This window comes from Eptatretus burgeri, chromosome 6 (assembly GCF_056783735.1).
Source record: "Eptatretus burgeri isolate ZD-2024b chromosome 6, Ebu_testis_v1, whole genome shotgun sequence".
NCBI classification, from domain to species: domain Eukaryota; kingdom Metazoa; phylum Chordata; class Myxini; order Myxiniformes; family Myxinidae; genus Eptatretus; species Eptatretus burgeri.
In genome coordinates this window covers 29,591,893-29,609,441 of record NC_140966.1, presented here as the reverse complement: position 1 = coordinate 29,609,441, position 17,549 = coordinate 29,591,893, and the positions used below count along the sequence as shown (strand labels likewise).

The window sequence follows — 17,549 nt, the reverse complement described above, 5'->3', positions numbered from 1 at the left end:
TGGCTCTTGATTGGGTCGTGAGAACGATCAATACAAGAAGCAGCTGCACTGGGTATCTCTGAGCCTTGGTGTTGAGTGTGGCTCATGGATTGCCTAGTATACATTTGTCCTGCTATGAGAGAAACAGCTTGGCGCCATTTTTCACACGTCTGCACATGCTGGTGGAAGCACCTCAATTCCAAGATCCACAAAGACCAGCAATGGGCCAAGCGAAGTACAAGAATCCATCCATCCATCCATCCATTGGGACCATACTCGAATGCAGAGGGTTGGTGCTGCCTAAGCAGTCTCCTTGGCTATTGGGCACAATCCTGGACAGGTCGCCACTCCGACACAGGATACCAGCAAGCTGGTACTCATTTTGCCGACCTTGGAAGGATGACAGGCAGAGTCAACCCCACCTGGTATTAATTCAACAGCCAAGGGGGATTTCAACTCAGGATCCCAGGATCCCAAGCCCACCACCCTAACCATTATGCCAACACCAGGTATATAGGAATAAAGGAAGGTGTTTTCTTTTTATTTTGTTTTCCCTTTCTATTTAAGTCCGTTTGAAGAGGCGCCTTGACTTCGACTTCTATTTACTTCACGTCATTATCATTACCTTTTGACTATTGTCCTTTGTAAATATTTGTCTATTTTCATTAAATGTGTTCATTTTAAGTAACTGTATCGGTGTATTTGTCATGGAGTTCGAGTATAACCCCCCCCCCCATGCATCCATTTCTGTGCTGTACTGTGCTGCTCCGTCCCTCCGCCAATGCGCCCTTTTCCCACGCGCACACAATCTCTGAGAGTTTCGGCTGTAGGCCTCCAAGGGAGAAGTTTGGCCGTCTGGTTAACCACCCATCACCACAACTTGGGTCGGGGAGTAACCTGGGCCACGAGCGCCACGAGAATAATACGCAAAGGTGTTGAGGGGGGTCCATCCTTACGGAGCTAAAGGCTTTTTCCCATGACGCCCCCCCCCCCCGCTGACCCACCCACCCCCTCCGCCAGTCAGATGGGGGATGTCGTCCCATGGTGCAAACCACTCTACAATTTTTGTCGTCGTCCTCCACATCACTAATAACGCCAACTTTGCTTCTCCAGGGGCAGGGAGTGCGACTGCATTCACATTACCCACAATGGGCCAGCTGATCGCATCACGCAGTCTTCATGCCCCGTTAGTGTGCTGAGCAACAGTACAATGTCAACTTTTACTTCTCTGAGGGGGAGGGTGCCCGATCTTCGATTTATGTTCTACTACTTTATTTCTATATAATAATATGCTCAGGCTTTTCTGTCATGGTATTTATTACCACAGGCTTTTGTTAGTTTATATATTAATCATACAAGAACAGCAGTGGAGGGGGGGGGGTGGAAACAAAGGTTCCTGGTGTAGTTTTTCAAAAGTGTATTTACCGAGAGTTAAGCTCATGGGAGGATGTCGATAACAGAAACTATCCACAACAGGGAAAGGAACAGAAGAATCGATGAACAAACAGGATGCCACAATCACATTTTGTACCTGTGTGAGCTTGCAGTGGTGGTTCTTCATGCGATGGCCCTCATCCACAATCATGTACTTCCACCGGATCTAATGAACAAACAAACAACAACAATTAACTCGGACATTTCCACAATTACACTCCGATGACACAAAGTCATTATTTCAACCTGATTTGATTAATAGATTATAAAATGGTTAACATCAACAGTGTTCAACTATTTTCAAGCTTCCACTGCTTTAACATAAGCCCCATGTCAATATTCCACAAGTAACTCATTTCTAACTCACTCTCAGGTAAGAGTGCACTGTCTTTCTTCTGTGATCACAATATGCATTTCTTAAGGCCTCTGTTATTGTTATGGTTGCTCATTGAAGCCAAAAGTGGCCATTCACATTTGATATGCAAGCACTTGGGTGTGTGAATTCATTTATAGTGATGGTGCTACTGCCCACACAGCAGTGACCTCACAGGGAAAAGCAAGCAGTGTAACCTGGTATCAAGGCATAACCAAGAAGACCAGACCACTTGCTAACAGCAGTTTATGCCCAGGATGCCAGTGGTGCCTTACAAATGATACCATATATTATATACCATATATTAAATGATACCCAGGTGCCCAGGATGCCTTCACAAATGATACCATATATTAACCACGAGAACATATCAAGCCCAATAAATTTTTGAAATATGCAAGACAACGTTTTTGACCCCCATCTCAATGGTGAAGTTCATCACTTTAAAATTTTTAAAATTCTCGTATCCAGATTCAGATCTTCAACAAAATTTAATCAATTCATCCTTGTCAACCCTTTCCCTCTGTGTCCACCCAACGTGTCCACCAAGTTTCATCTGAATCCGTCCAAAACGTTTTGAAATATCATGCTATATATCGGTTTTAGCCTGGTGTTGGATTTGTGGTTAGGGTGGTGGCTTGGGATCCCAGGGTCCTGAGTTCAAGCCCCGTTGGCTGCTGAATTAACACCAGGGGGTTGACTCAGCCTGTCATCCTTCCGAGGTCGGTGAATTGAGTACCAGTGTATTGGTCCCGGTGTATTCCCCGGTAAGAATAGGTGTACCATATCCCTGTGTGTCGTAAGAGGCGACCAGGGTTGGCATCAGGAAGGGCATCCGGCCATAAAACATTGCCTCAAGAAAAAGCCCAACCCCTGCACAGCAGGGAAAAATGGCTGTAAAAACGGTCATTTTTATATTTTTTATGCTATATATCAGTTTTGGCCCGATCTCTCAATGGTGAAGAATCGCATAAAAAATTCTTGTATCCGGATCTTCACCAAATTCTAATCGATTTGTCGTCACACACCCAACCTATCCACCAAGTTTCATCGGAATCCGTCCACAACTTTTTGAGACATCCTGCACACTAACAGACAGACAGGTGAAAACATAACCTCTTTCCACCTTCAGTGGCAAAGGTAACAAACAGGTCCCCAACTTCACATCAGAGGGACAGCACACTCTGTGATGATTACATCTTACACCTGATGATTAAACCCAGAAAATACATCCTGGAGGCAAGTGCACTCACTAACCCAGACCGCTGCAACATCATGTTGGATATTAACATCCATTTTCATTGTAGAAGTCTCATTCAAATTATTATACTTTAATTCATGCGGGGTCAAGATGGAATCAAAATTCGAATCACAGGATTACAGTGGGAAAGTGATGCACAAACAAAATTGGACTCACCGGCTAACTTACATAACCACCTACGGATGTATATCTGACCTGCACCTTCAGTGACAAGCAAGGCCACTATGGCCTGAACGAATCCATCTTTAATACCATGGCCCTTCATAATGACTGAGCCAGATTTGCTTTTCCAATATGAAAGATCATCAATCTCATTAACGAACAAAAATCCACCTGATTATGCAGGACATTTGAATACCTGATACACAGGACAGAATGGAGGCTGTTTTGTGTCGTTATCACTTTTACAAGCAAATTAAATTTTAAAATATAAAAATTCAGTCTAACATTAAACTTAAGATTATTTCATTACACCTACTGGTGGGAATTAGGGAAAAGACAGAAAAATAAAAGACAAAAACAAACAAAAACTTTACGACAAAGGACACTTGCATGTTACATATTAGCAAATACAACCCATCACTTCACTGACGCAAATATTAGGAGGGTGGGGGGAGATAGAAGGGGAGAGGAGGGAGGGGAATGATAGAGGTGGGGGGGGGAAAGAGAAAGAGAGAGAGCGATAGAGAGAGCGATAGAGCGAGAGAGAGAGAGAGAGAGAGAGAGAGAGAGAGAGAGAGAGAGAGAGAGAGAGAGAGAGAGAGAGAGAGAGAGAGAGAGAGAGAGACAAACAGGGGCGAGGGAGAGAGAGAGAGAGCGGGACAGGGGCGGGAGAGAGAGAGAGAGAGAGAGCGGGACAGGGGCGGGAGAGAGAGAGAGAGAGAGAGAGAGAGAGAGAGAGAGAGCGGGACAGGGGCGGGGAGAGAGAGAGAGAGAGAGAGCGGGACAGGGGCGGGAGAGAGAGAGAGAGAGAGAGCGGGACAGGGGCGGGAGAGAGAGAGAGAGAGAGAGCGGGACAGGGGCGGGAGAGAGAGAGAGAGAGAGAGCGGGACAGGGGCGGGGGAGAGAGAGAGAGAGAGAGAGAGCGGGACAGGGGCGGGAGAGAGAGAGAGAGAGAGAGCGGGACAGGGGCGGGAGAGAGAGAGAGAGAGAGAGAGAGCGGGACAGGGGCGGGAGAGAGAGAGAGAGAGAGAGAGCGGGACAGGGGCGAGAGAGAGAGAGAGAGAGAGAGCGGGACAGGGCGGGAGAGAGAGAGAGAGAGAGAGCGGGACAGGGGCGGGAGAGAGAGAGAGAGAGAGAGAGCGGGACAGGGGCGGGAGAGAGAGAGAGAGAGAGAGAGCGGGACAGGGGCGGGAGAGAGAGAGAGAGAGAGAGAGAGAGAGGGACAGGGGCGGGGAGAGAGAGAGAGAGAGAGAGAGAGAGGGACAGGGGCGGAGAGAGAGAGAGAGAGAGAGAGCGGGACAGGGGCGGGAGAGAGAGAGAGAGAGAGCGGGACAGGGCGGGAGAGAGAGAGAGAGAGCGGGACAGGGGCGGGAGAGAGAGAGAGAGAGCGGGACAGGGGCGGGAGAGAGAGAGAGAGAGAGCGGGACAGGGGCGGGAGAGAGAGAGAGAGAGAGAGAGCGGGACAGGGGCGGAGAGAGAGAGAGAGAGAGCGGGACAGGGCGGGAGAGAGAGAGAGAGAGAGAGAGCGGGACAGGGCGGGAGAGAGAGAGAGAGAGAGAGCGGGACAGGGGCGGGAGAGAGAGAGAGAGAGAGAGAGAGAGAGAGAGAGAGAGAGAGAGAGAGAGAGAGAGAGAGAGAGAGAGAGAGAGAGAGGGAGAGAGAGAGAGGGCGAGAGAGAGAGAGAGAGAGAGAGAGAGAGAGAGAGAGAGAGAGAGAGAGAGAGAGAGAGAGAGAGAGAGAGAGAGAGAGAGAGAGAGAGAGAGAGAGAGAGAGAGAGAGAGAGAGAGAGAGAGAGAGAGAGAGAGAGAGAGAGAGAGAGAGAGAGAGGAGAGAGAGGAGAGAGAGGAGAGAGAGAGAGAGAGGAGAGAGAGAGAGAGAGAGAGAGAGAGAGAGAGAGAGAGAGAGAGAGAGAGAGAGAGAGAGAGAGAGAGAGAGAGAGAGAGAGAGAGAGAGAGAGAGAGAGAGAGAGAGAGAGAGAGAGAGAGAGAGAGAGAGAGAGAGAGAGAGGAGAGAGAGGAGAGAGAGGAGAGAGAGGAGAGAGAGAGAGAGAGAGAGAGAGAGAGAGAGAGAGAGAGAGAGAGAGAGAGAGAGAGAGAGAGAGAGAGAGAGAGAGAGAGCTGTGAGAGAGAGAGAGAGAGAGAGAGCTGTGAGAGAGAGATGAGAGAGGTGAGAGAGGTGAGAGAGGTGAGAGAGGTGAGAGAGGTGAGAGAGGTGAGAGAGGTGAGAGAGGTGAGAGAGGTGAGAGGGGGGAGAGAGGTGAGAGAGGTGAGAGAGGTGAGAGAGGTGAGAGAGGTGAGAGAGGTGAGAGAGGTGAGAGAGGTGAGAGAGGTGAGAGAGAGAGAGAGAGAGAGAGAGAGAGAGAGAGAGAGAGAGAGAGAGAGAGAGAGAGAGAGAGAGAGAGAGAGAGAGAGAGAGAGAGAGAGAGAGAGAGAGAGAGAGAGAGAGAGAGATAGGGGCGGGAGAGAGACAGCGGGACAGCGGCGGGAGAGAGAGAGCGGGAGAGAGAGAGAGCGGGACAGGGACGGGATGGGGTGGGAGATGCAGAGGGGTGGGATAGTGGTGAGAGAGGCAGAGGGGTGAGAGAATGAGTGGGGAGTGAGGCGAGAAGGAAGGGAGAGGAGGGGAGGATTCCGGCAGATGTGGCGCCCAGCTGAGCGTCCATCCGAGAGACAGCACACACACTGATGAATCACCCTGCCTATGAAACACCGGGATGACAGTTCATAGCTGAGTTGGTATACGAACCCAGGCAAAACAGCTTAAAGCGAGCACGTTTACTTCGCGGCTATGCTGTCATGATCCGGCGATTCATTGCATTAAAAAACTGCAATGATCCGAGCAGCAGTTCCGACTGCGAGGAAAATCTAAAACTAAAAGTTTCAAAAAAAAGCTCTCATTTGGCCAATTGGCACATTTCTTGACAATCTTTCCTCTCCTTGACCTCTGCAGAGTTGTATGGTGGAGGAAGGTTGAAGGAGGAGGCAGGACGAGGGGGGAGGGAAGAGGAAGTATGAGGAGGGAGGAAGGAGGCAGCACGGGAGGAGAGGGACAAGGCAGCGCGAGGGGAGGGAATGGAAGGCAGCGTGAGGAGAGAAATGGGAAGGCAGCGGGAGGAGAGGAATGGGAAGGCAGCGCGAGGAGAGGAATGGGAAGGCAGCGGGAGGAGAGGAATGGGAAGGCAGCGTGAGGAGAGGAATGGGAAGGCAGCGGGAGGAGAGGAATGGGAAGGCAGCGGGAGGAGAGGGAATGGGAAGGAAGCGGGAGGAGAGGGAATGGGATGGAAGCGTGAAGGGAGGGAATGGGATGGAAGCGTGAGGGGAGGCAATGGGAAAGCGGTGTGAGGGGAGGGAATGGGAAGGCAGCGTGAAGGAAGGAAAGGAAAGGGAAAGCAGATTGAGGGGAGGGAATGGGAAGGCAGCGTGAAGGAAGGAAAGGAAAGGGAAGGGAAAGCAGATTGAGGGGAGGGAATGGGAAGGCAACAAACTTGGGCATTACCGAGGTGATAAAACACACCCAAACAGCAGCGTTTCTTTCTAACCGCCGTGTTCAATATAAAACCAAGCGATACAATTTAAAAACCAAAACTAATGCTATCTTTTTGGCAAAGAACTAACTGCATGTAGTTCCTCCACAACCTAAGCATTCCTCCAAGCTCTTCACGGTCCATGATAAACGTGCATGTGCACCGGCCATATACTCAATCTTTTACTTTTTCACTCGAAAGTACCGGTGTGGCGCTGCCGGAACCTGTGCATGAGGACGAAAGTCCGAGTCTTCAGGTCCTTGGTGCTTCCAGTCTTGCTCTATGGATGCGAGACTTGGACTCTAACCAAGGATCTGAGATTTAATTCCTTTGGTACCAGGTCTCTTCGGAAAATCCTTGGCTATCGCTGGTCAGCTTTTGTGTCCAACGAGCAGTTACTGAAAGAGACTCGGATGAGATTTGTTACCTGCATGGTCCGTGAGCGTCATTTGCGGCTGTATGGACATGTGGCTCGTTTTCCTGACGCTGATCCTGCTCACCAGATTCTCTCAGCGAGGGAGTCTCATGAGTAGAGGAGGCCAATGGGCCGACCATGTGCCTCGTGGTTGCAGCAGGTTGACCATCGTCTCAAGGAGATGGGAATGGGCCTGACATCTGCCTGGGGGAAGTTCAGATGGAGGCCCCTGGAGTACCGGCGGAAAGTGGACGCAGCGACGCGCTGTTCTGGCACATGCTCCCATACCTGACCTAACACTGACACACTGACATTTATTAGTATAGATGCAGGGGTATACATTAACTTTCAAACCTGGTTATCCCTCGGGCAGGTGAGGGATAAATTCCACTTGTCCTGTAACTACTCTTTCTTAATTTCTGCTGTTCAGAGGCAATGCTCGTCTCATTGAAATTTTCATGCTAATTTCTCAGTTATATACAGGGAGTGGACAAAAAAAAATGTAAACACCCGGGTAAATGTGGGACACCAAGTATAATGAAAGCAACGGCTTCCATAGAGGTGTGGCCAATGTGTTAATTAAGCAAATAACATCCCAGCATGCTCAGGGTCATGTATAAAAATGCTGCACAAGCCTGGTTGCCTATAATTATGGATAGCATGGCTGCAAGAGGAGACCTCAGTGACTTTCAAAGAGGCGTGATTGTTGGGGCGTGTTTGGTCAGAGCTTCAGTGACAAAGACTGCTCAACTTGCTGATGTTTCACAAGCAATAGTGTCTAAGGTGATGTCAGTATGACACTCTGGGGGAAAGACATCATCAGCACAGGGCAACAGTAGGCGGAAGCACATACTCCAGGATTGTGATATCTGTGCATTAATTTGAAGTGCAAGGCAAAGTTGGCGAGCAACTGCAGATCAATTGACTGTAAATTTAAAGCTGAGGCGTGAGCAACCAGTTTCCTCAAAAAGGTCCACCGAGAACGCCACAGAATGGTATGCCATAGTTGGGTTGCAGTGCACAAACCGCTCATCACACGTGGCAGTGCACGTTTGTGAGTCCAATAGAGCAAAGAGCACAGGCAATGAACTACCAAGCAGTAGAGAAATGTGATATGGTCATATGAATCATCCTTCACCATGTTCTTGACAAACTAAGGAATGCACGTGTGGTGCAAACCTAAAGAACTCCACAACCCTGAATGCTTGGTTCCACCAGTGAAGGCTTCAGATGGTTCTGCAATATTGTGGGGCACATTTTCCTGGCATGGTTTGGGTGCAGATAGTCATCCCTTAGAAGGCAAGGTCAATGCCAATCACAACTTTAGGGTGCCGAATGATCATCTTCACATGTTGCAGCACTTATTTCCTCCCAGGAGGGGTGTCTTCCATGATAACAATGCCCCCATTCACAGAGCACGTGTGGCCGCCCAATGGTTTGATGAGCATGACAATGATGTTATTCATGTGTCATTGCCATCTCAGTCACCAAATATGAACCCAATCGAGTATTTATGGGATATTCTGGAATGACACCGAGCCTGAGGCAGCGTTTTGCACCATCAAACAGGTGTGAGTTGATTGACTTTCTCATGGAAGAATGGTGCCGTATCCCCCCTGCAGAATTTCAGATCCTGGTGGACTGTATGCCATAGCATATGCTGGCCACACGTGGTGGCCCAACACTCCATCAAGTGACTTCACATTGGTGTTTCTATTTTTTGTTCATTACCTGCATGTTCACAAATAAAACAAATTTTCAGAAAAACTACTTTTACTGCGCAAAAAAAACCCGTCAACACTGTACACACCATAGCTCGACCATGAATACTCCAACATCAAGTGTTCTATGTATACTGCCAATATCACAAAGGAAAGTACACACTTGAACAATGCCAACTGTAACAGTATTTAATGCAGTACATCTGCTCACTACCGAATAGTCAGTAAGTCAAGAGTGACTAGTGTGCGCATTTGTCAAGAACTTCAAGATCACGATCATTGGCCAAACATCAAACTGAGCTGTCGATCTGGATTTTGAGCATTTGCAGAACACCATAAATCGACCACCATAAATAATGTCAGGACATGAGTGGCTGGGCTGAAGCCTCCGGATCAGAAGTGATGCTATGGTCCATGCTATTGAAAAACGATAAGAAAAAAACAAGCATGTTGGCCTTTTTGAGCATGTCGTCGTGGCTTTTTAAATTTTTTTTATTTTACGAGCATTTGTTGTATTTTTGGTGACTGCTAAAAAAAATCTATTGTAAATAGCATCACATTTCAACCTTTGATAAGGCCACGTGATGTGGCACCAACTTTAATGGTGATGCTTGCTGATGCAAAAAGTGTATGAAAAATTACAATCCTACAGTTGCTCCAATGCAAGTGTCCACTCAAACTTTACCTTCGCAAGGATGTGTTTATCTTTGATGATGTACTCGTAAGTCGTGAGCAGAACATTATATTTCCCACTGCGAAGCTGAGGCACGACAGCACGGCGTGCCATTGGAGAGCCCTGAGGATAACGGCAAGTCAGAAACCTTTTCACCGACTAGTATGTTGCAAATCGCTGCATCAAAAATACACAATTATCAATCTATACTAATCAGTGTGTGTGTGTGTGTGTGTGTATGTGTATGTGTATGTGTATGTGTGTGTGTGTGTGTGTGTGTGTGTGTGTGTGTGTGTGACAATGTGTGTGTGTGTGTGACAATGTGTGTGTGTGTGTGTGTGTGTGTGTGTGTGTGTGTGTGTGTGTGTGTGTGTGTGTGTGTGTGTGTGGGTGTGTGTGTGTGTGTGTGTGTGTGAGACAATGTGTGTGTGCGTGTGTGCTGTTCATAAAGCATAACATATTCTCTGATAACTTCTCTACCTCTACTCCTCTTTCTTTCTGTCTGTCTGTCTGTCTGTCTGTCTGTCTCTCTCTCTCTCTCTCCCCCACCCTCTCCTTATACAGTGCAGCATTCTGTCTCTCTCCTCCATCCATCTGTCCGTCTCTCTCTCTCAACGTATCTGGACAGTGGTTATGTCTGGACGGACCCTCCCCTTTCCCCACCCCTCTCTTTCTCCCCCCCCCCCAAGTATATCTGTCACCTAGACGATGGTTGCCACCTCTTGCCCTCCCCTGATGCTGCTTCCGTTTCTACACGCCTCCTTGGTCCCCCCCTCCTTCCTTGCTCCCTCGTTCTTCCTCACTCCCAACTTCCTCACTCGTCCTCGCTCTATCCTCACCCTCCCCTCCTTGATATTCCCGTCAGCAATGCGACGGCTTGTATTTGCTCGTAATACAATAAAGTATAGAATGAAGAACTAGTTTTACTGGTGAAGGCTCGTGTCAGCAGACAGGTAGAAGAATGGATGAAAACCACAGGATTTTGATCGAGGTAAGCGAACTGCTGTTAACCTTCTGTGTGTGGGAAGCAAGGAGAAGCTGACAAATCGGGCATCAACCCTTTGTCATTAAACGTCTCTTTTGCTTCGACAAAGGGTTAACGCCTGAAATATCAGTTTCTCCCTGCTTTCCATGGCGGTTTGCATACCTCAATAAACGTCCTGCTGATTTCATCCATTATAAATAATACAACAGCTGAGGAGAATCCAACCAAAGCTGACCTACTGAAAGTGAAACACTTTTTTCCAATCATCTCACCTTGTATGAGATCTTGACAACCGATGGTCCCCACTTATCAAACTCAATAACCCAGTTGGACAGGGTCCTAAATGGGTGACAAGCCAGGTAGAAATAGGTTAAAGAAAGAAGTCTCAGTTGTAAATTTACACAGAATGGATTTTTTTTGTTGTTGTTGTTTTATAGCTCAACATGGAACATATGAAGAATTGTTACCTCCGTCACCGAAGGTGAACTGAGGTTATATTTTCATCACTGTCTGTGAATAGGACATCTCAAAAGGTGGATGCATTCGGATGGAATTTGGTGGACAAGTTTGGTGTGTGACAAGGAAGAAATGGTTAGATTTTGGTGATGATCCAGATACTGCAATTTTTAAAGTGATTCTTCACAATTGATAGAGCCAAAAACGATATACGGCATAGCACGGTATCTCAAAAAGTTGTGGAAGGATTTGGACGAAATTTGGTGGACCTGTTGCGAGTTTGACAAGGATGAATCACTTCGCTTTTGGTGAAATCAGAATCCAGATCTGGATACAATAATTTTTTTCAATGTACCAAGTGATTCTTCACGATTGAGAGATGGGGCCAAAAACGACATATACCATGATATCTCAAAAATTTTATTGAGCACATGATATGTTCTACTGGATCAGGCATTGCACGGCAGAGGTACGTGCTCTACCGAGTGCCCTTCCAGTTGTACATGTTCTAATATACCATTATTAATGTTTACTGATGTTAGGTTCTATGTATTACAGTTCGAAAGTACCAATTAAATTTGTTTTGCAATGGAAATGAACCCAGTTAGTCCCATTGGTTTCTATTATATCTGCATTGCATTTCACTAGATGATGCGGGCTGGTGTAACTTAACTGCGCAATTGAGTGGTGCTCTCCTGCATATGCAGTTTTATATTGTTTCTGTCGGCGTCGAGTACAAAATTATATTCCCTATAAATCTTACTTTTTGTAAATCCGATTTGATCTTTCTATAGCTGCCATTTATTTAACTTCAGGATTTCATATATATCTCAACATGATATGTACTGATAAATAAACTGACACAACATTAAAAGATGGTTTTCGACTCGCCATACATCGGGATAAGGAGAGTCGTGTCGCCACAATGTTGACCAGCATCTCCCAGTAAAAACGGATTAGTTGTCATGGTGCGTCACATCATTTAGTGTGAAAAAGTTTACGTAAAGAGTTGGAAAGTACACACAAATGGGAAACAGGCATGGTAATCCTTACTATAATTCAGGACGGGTGTTTGTGTATTTGTTTGTTGCACTGCTCCTCAGACAGTACATCCAGACTTGCTACAATTGATCAGCATGACTACCAATTACTGTATTGGAGTGTTTATATCTTTACCAGTGGTCTTGGGGTGGGGGTGGGGGCAAAAGGGGAAGGCCGTTCCAGGCCGTGTCGCAGGTGTATCGTGTTGTACCATTCCAGATAGGGGAGGGTATTACAAGTCCCCATCCTTTGTAGCACGGTATTCCTGTCCCCACATTTTCCAGTGCAGTGAGGTGTTTTGAATTACAAGCAGTCGGTACATTTTTGATTCATGCACGTAACCCGGATATTTTTTTTATTTTCAGGAATGATTAAGGCAGCTGTCGGTTGCCTATACACCGCCCAAATAAAGGTATGCATCAGAAAAATGTGTTGCATGCTTGGAGCAAAATCACCCATAGGGTGGGTATTCTTGCTGGTGAGCAAAATTTGTTGCTGTCTCACGAGAGGGGGACGATGATGAGGAAGGGCCCGTTGACCTTCTTCTTTTCCATCAGGTAAGTAATGAGAGCGATTGTCTGGATGGTCTTGCCCAAGCCCATCTCATCTGCCAATATTCCATTGAGGTTATTGTTGAACAGAGACACCATCCACTCCAATCCTTGGACCTGAAGAGACAAACAATTCCTAGTTAATGTAGGTGGAAATGAAAGCTTTAAAAACATTTATTATGGGCTCCAGTGATGCAGACTGTTGGGTCAATTACCAAGCAGGTCCAATAGGCGACAATATTGGACATGGGAATAGTCCCTTGGTGAGAACAGACCTGATATGGCTTGAGCAGGCCATTGACCAAGAGGCTGGATTGGCATTCAACCGGCTCGGAGATGGCGTGTGCCATGGTATAATACGATTGGGATCCACGTACACCTGCTTGTTTCCTATATTCATCATCCACATCCTGACGGGCTCTCCTGAGCACAAGCAACGTTTTCCGTGCAGCACTCATCATGTCAAAACAAAAGTGTGAAGTGCAAGTGGAAGTAAAAGGGTGCGGACGGAATAGAAGCACTTACTCTATTGCATCTTTAGAAACACACTCAACTGGTTCCTCTGTGTTTCCATCGACCATTCTCTCTATGATCATTGGTTGGCTGTCTTCATCATCAAAGTCTTCCTAGATCATCGAAACAAACAAACAAAAAAAAAAACTACCATATACTACATAAAGCTTCAAGAAGTGTCAGCTCTGAAATCCTCTACAAGGCCTAAATCTTGGCCAATTTATTTTAATTATGTCATTGCAACCAAGTGAACAGTGTACACCCCTTCCCACTTGTACGACCCCTGTACGTACATAATCACCCTCAGAACCGCTCTCTTCACTGTCCGTCCGTACTGCCACCTCATATCTGGGGCAACACAATGTAAAGCCAGAATTAAAAAAAAATCAATTAGGCAATTTTAATGGCAGAGACTTATACCCTTAATATGCGACTCGATTTCAATAGTGCAAGTTAATAATCATATTAACAACAAAACAAAAAAACTAAAGACAAAGCATCAACAAAGAACAATTCCTTCCTTTTACCATTTGCCCCTCTTTTATGTTTGTTAATTGAAAATGAAGGGATTCGAAATTCCATATCTTTTGAGTGACTCGAAAATGAAGTGTTAAATGATATAAGTTCTCCACTATACATAAAGCATTTCAAAGGATTACATTTTTCATATACCCATTACCGTTCCCCCAACATCAAACTTCAGGTTAGCACAGTAATTAAATAAATGATCACCAAAAACAGCAACACAATATTCCCCAAAATAACTTCACAGTTTAAATATGGGCACTCTGGCTCACCTCGACACCTTCAACCCCTCCCCCCCAATCATTCTACTAGAGCCTCGAAGGGTCGAAGCTCACCAGGTCACCTCACACCATCAACAAGGGAATTCACACCTCCACTCGAAGGAAGCATCTGAAGGTCAATTTACCCCCTCAACATAGCTCATCTCGGCCAATGGCCACCACCCCTTTGACTATTTAAACTCACCCTGAGGTTTATCAGAAACTAGGCATTTTACCCGCTGCATTGCTGACTGATTTAATCAAAAGACGGCATGTTGTACTTCAAACATTCTGCTCAGTTAATTCTATAATTTGCTCGAGGTCATTTTCCATCTGCTTGGAAGTCGGCCAACCACCGTCTTTATCTTCCCCCATCCAAAACCTCAATCTTTTCTACCCCCGTTAATCCACCCCAACCCCACCTCCTTCTAATTCCCTGCTTTCCTTCCTGAAAGTCACTGTAGTGTCCATCTTGTATACCCCGTGTACTAGGGTGGTCCAAAAACAGCAAAAAAAAACAAACAAAAAAAATTCAGATGTTGTCTCCACAAGCCTTAAATTATTCCACTATGATTCAGTAACGCGCATAAAAAATTTAAGTTGATCGGAGGTGATTTAGAGGTCGCTCCATATGACGACTTCTAGTTTCATGAGTTGGTTAAATTAGGGTATGGTCAGGTACGATTACGGGTACTTCTGGATGTCCGAGGTGGAAATGGAGTGCATTTTCGAACTCCATGGGGTCGATTTACTCTAAGAAATGACTGCACAGACATTGAATTCACTACCATTTCGAAAATATGACCTAAAACCAGATTTATCATTACTGGAGTTGAGTAACTAATCCTACTCATTTCGATATTTTCTAATCTATAATTAATTTGTCGTCCGTCGAAACATTTCTTAGAGTAAATCGACCCCACTGAGTTCGAAAATGCAGTCCATTTTCACCTAGGACGTTCAGAAGTGTACGTAATCGTATCTGACTATACCCTAATTTTTCAATCAATGGAATTACAAACTATTAGAATATTTCGTCTCATTTACCAAATACCACGATCATCTCCGCCTCTATTGCTGTCTCCACTCCCGCCTGAACTTATTTCTGGCCGGCCCAACATCCAATGTTTTAGATTCAATGATTCACGAAAAATATGTTAGTCATTTATTTAGTTATTATTGTATTAAATTAGGGTAAGGTCAGATGTGAATCTGTACACTTCTGAACTTCCTCGGTGAAAATGGACTGCATTTTCGAACTCGGTGGGGTCGATTTACTCTAAGAAATGTTTAGACAGACAACAAATTAATTATAGATCAGAAAATATCGAAATGAGTAGGATTAGTGACTAAACTCAAGTAATGATAAATCTTGTTTTAGGTAATATTTTCGAAATGGTAGTGAATTCAATGTCGGTGCAGTCATTTCTTAGAGTAAATCGACCCCATAGAGTTCGAAAATGCACTCCATTTCCACATCGGACATCCAGAAGTACCCATAATCGTATCTGACCATACCCTAATTTATTCAAGTCATGAGACTAAAAGTCGTCATATGGAGCGACCTCTAAATCACCTCCGATCAAGCTAAAAAAAATTATGTGCGTTATTGGATCATATTAGAATAATTTTAAGCTTGTGGAGCAACATTCTATTTTTTTCGACTTTTTTGGACCACCCTACCGTTCACCCCACCCCATCCCTCTAGGCTTGTAGCATGGAAATTGTGTACACTGTGGTCCTAAATGAGGAGAAAGCTTCGAAATTGAACCCAGTTTTAATAATATGAACAATGTTAATGTTATATAATGCCCAAGTGTCTGTGCTTTCAGAAAATGTATACTTTGCTATGGGTCCTCAGGATATAGTTGCTTACAAAGCATGTTTTTTTTTATCCAAACACAGGCAATTTTTTCCATTTTTATACCTCATTTTTTAGAAATGGGTAACATGTATGATTGTATATGTTGTCCAAAATGGTTGAAAATGCATTTTTTTTGTTTGATATGTCATTATACATAAGAATAGAACAATTCCTCAAAACAGTACATTTCTTATGACCTTCTGCATATCTTGGCACCTTCAAATGTGTAAAATCTCAGATTTTGCAAAATTTCCCCCAGTCATAGTGAAGCTTACAAAATGTTATTCCAGAAATTTGAAATGCATCTGATAGAACATCTTAAATAGCAATTTACTTCTGCATAAAGTGATGATTTAAAATGGCAAGTTTCAACATGGATCATTATTACATACCAGTTTTTAGGTTCACTTCCATGATTGGGTCAAAAATGTTAGGAAGTACGTAACAAATTGCATTACCCAAGCTGCTACAAAATTACTGGTAGCTATAAGCTTGATTTTATAACCATAGAATAAAAGTTTACAAAGATGGCCCTATGATATAAAAATAAATACCAAAGGCCAGTTTGTGTTCAGTATACAGAACATCAAAGGTCGTTAGGAAGTACGTAACGTTTTAAAGAAATCTGCACTTTTAATCCTAAGATGTTAGTTTGGTTCATCACAGCATGCATTTCTATGGTTAAGTTTATGTGCATATATATTTATGACCTGAATGAACACTGATAAATTTGTAAATTTCATATGACCTTGACCTCTTTGCTCAAGGTCAAATATCAGGTAAACCAAATATTCTCCATATATGTCGTTTCCAATTAGTGTATAATACATATCTAAGACATCAGACCAATTTTAGAATATGAGTGGTTCCTTGATACAGATAATTGATAACCAACTTTGACCCTGTCAGAGCAATAGAAAGAGGAAGAATTAAGCTCTGCCAAAATAGATCCTGAATCCCCATGATGTTGGCTAACAAATGATATGCAAAACTTAATCATACAATGACTAATCTTTTGGTCCCTCATGTCCTAAATGTGTACGTAATACCTTGCTACAAGCCATTACCTTCCACAGATCTCCTCATGTCTGTTCCCCACTATTTTGTCCTTCCCTCTCCCATTCCTCTTGTGTATTGTGTGTTAGCTCTCATACGAGCCTCGACAATGTATGCAAAAATAAATAAATAAATAAAAACCCTTCCTGCGTATAACATGGTGCAAACAAAAATCACTTCAGCTTTATTGCAAAGCTCAGCGTTGGATGTTTTGGTTTGAACCTCCACTTAAAATAAGTGAAATTAGACATTATTAAAATTTCTAATTATTCTCACTCGTAACATCACCATAATACAAGATGCTGATTTGTAATACTAGCCACCACCGGGTGGGCGCTATACGCCCGTGTGGTGCATATAACACCTTTACATAGAGAGAATTGGGGTTCCCCCCCTCCCCCATTTTGCAACTGATTAAGCAATTACTCTGACAGAAACCATACTTGGGGTCAGCTTAGGCAACATGCTAAATTTTTTTAGATTGGATTAAACAGCTTTTTTCGTTTTTGAAGTATATATAAACAAATTCACTGATTATACAATTATAAATGAACGGCAAACAAACATATTTATATTATATGTGGGAAAATTATGCACCCAGGCCAGGAATCGAACCCAGGTCCTCTGGTGAACCGTACCAGTGCTCTGCCATTTGCGCTATCGAGATGACCCATGAGCTGAGCACACAATTCTCTCCCATTAAGAGATGCCACTCTCCCCCGCTACTTCTGAGACACTCACTGCCAACCATAGGAGC

The 17,549-nt window shown here is 44.6% G+C and overlaps 1 protein-coding gene across 12 annotated transcripts in view; it reads right to left on the bottom strand.

The window, feature by feature from the left end:
• LOC147024465 (SWI/SNF-related matrix-associated actin-dependent regulator of chromatin subfamily A member 4-like) overlaps positions 1 to 17,549 on the bottom strand; it is a 174,058-nt gene that overhangs the window by 84,492 nt on the left and 72,017 nt on the right. For all 12 annotated transcript variants that reach the window (XR_015059048.1, XM_085884423.1, XM_085884422.1 and 9 more), the window contains 7 exons: positions 13,381 to 13,435; positions 13,100 to 13,200; positions 12,850 to 12,997; positions 12,528 to 12,691; positions 10,799 to 10,865; positions 9,554 to 9,664; positions 1,511 to 1,579 (listed from right to left, as the gene is read on the bottom strand). Coding sequence is in view for 11 of the 12 variants with exons in the window: in XM_085884423.1 (XP_085740549.1) it covers positions 1,511 to 1,579; positions 9,554 to 9,664; positions 10,799 to 10,865; positions 12,528 to 12,691; positions 12,850 to 12,997; positions 13,100 to 13,200; positions 13,381 to 13,435 (715 nt within the window). In the remaining variant the exon portion in view is untranslated. The remainder of the gene's footprint in view (positions 1 to 1,510; positions 1,580 to 9,553; positions 9,665 to 10,798; positions 10,866 to 12,527; positions 12,692 to 12,849; positions 12,998 to 13,099; positions 13,201 to 13,380; positions 13,436 to 17,549) is intronic.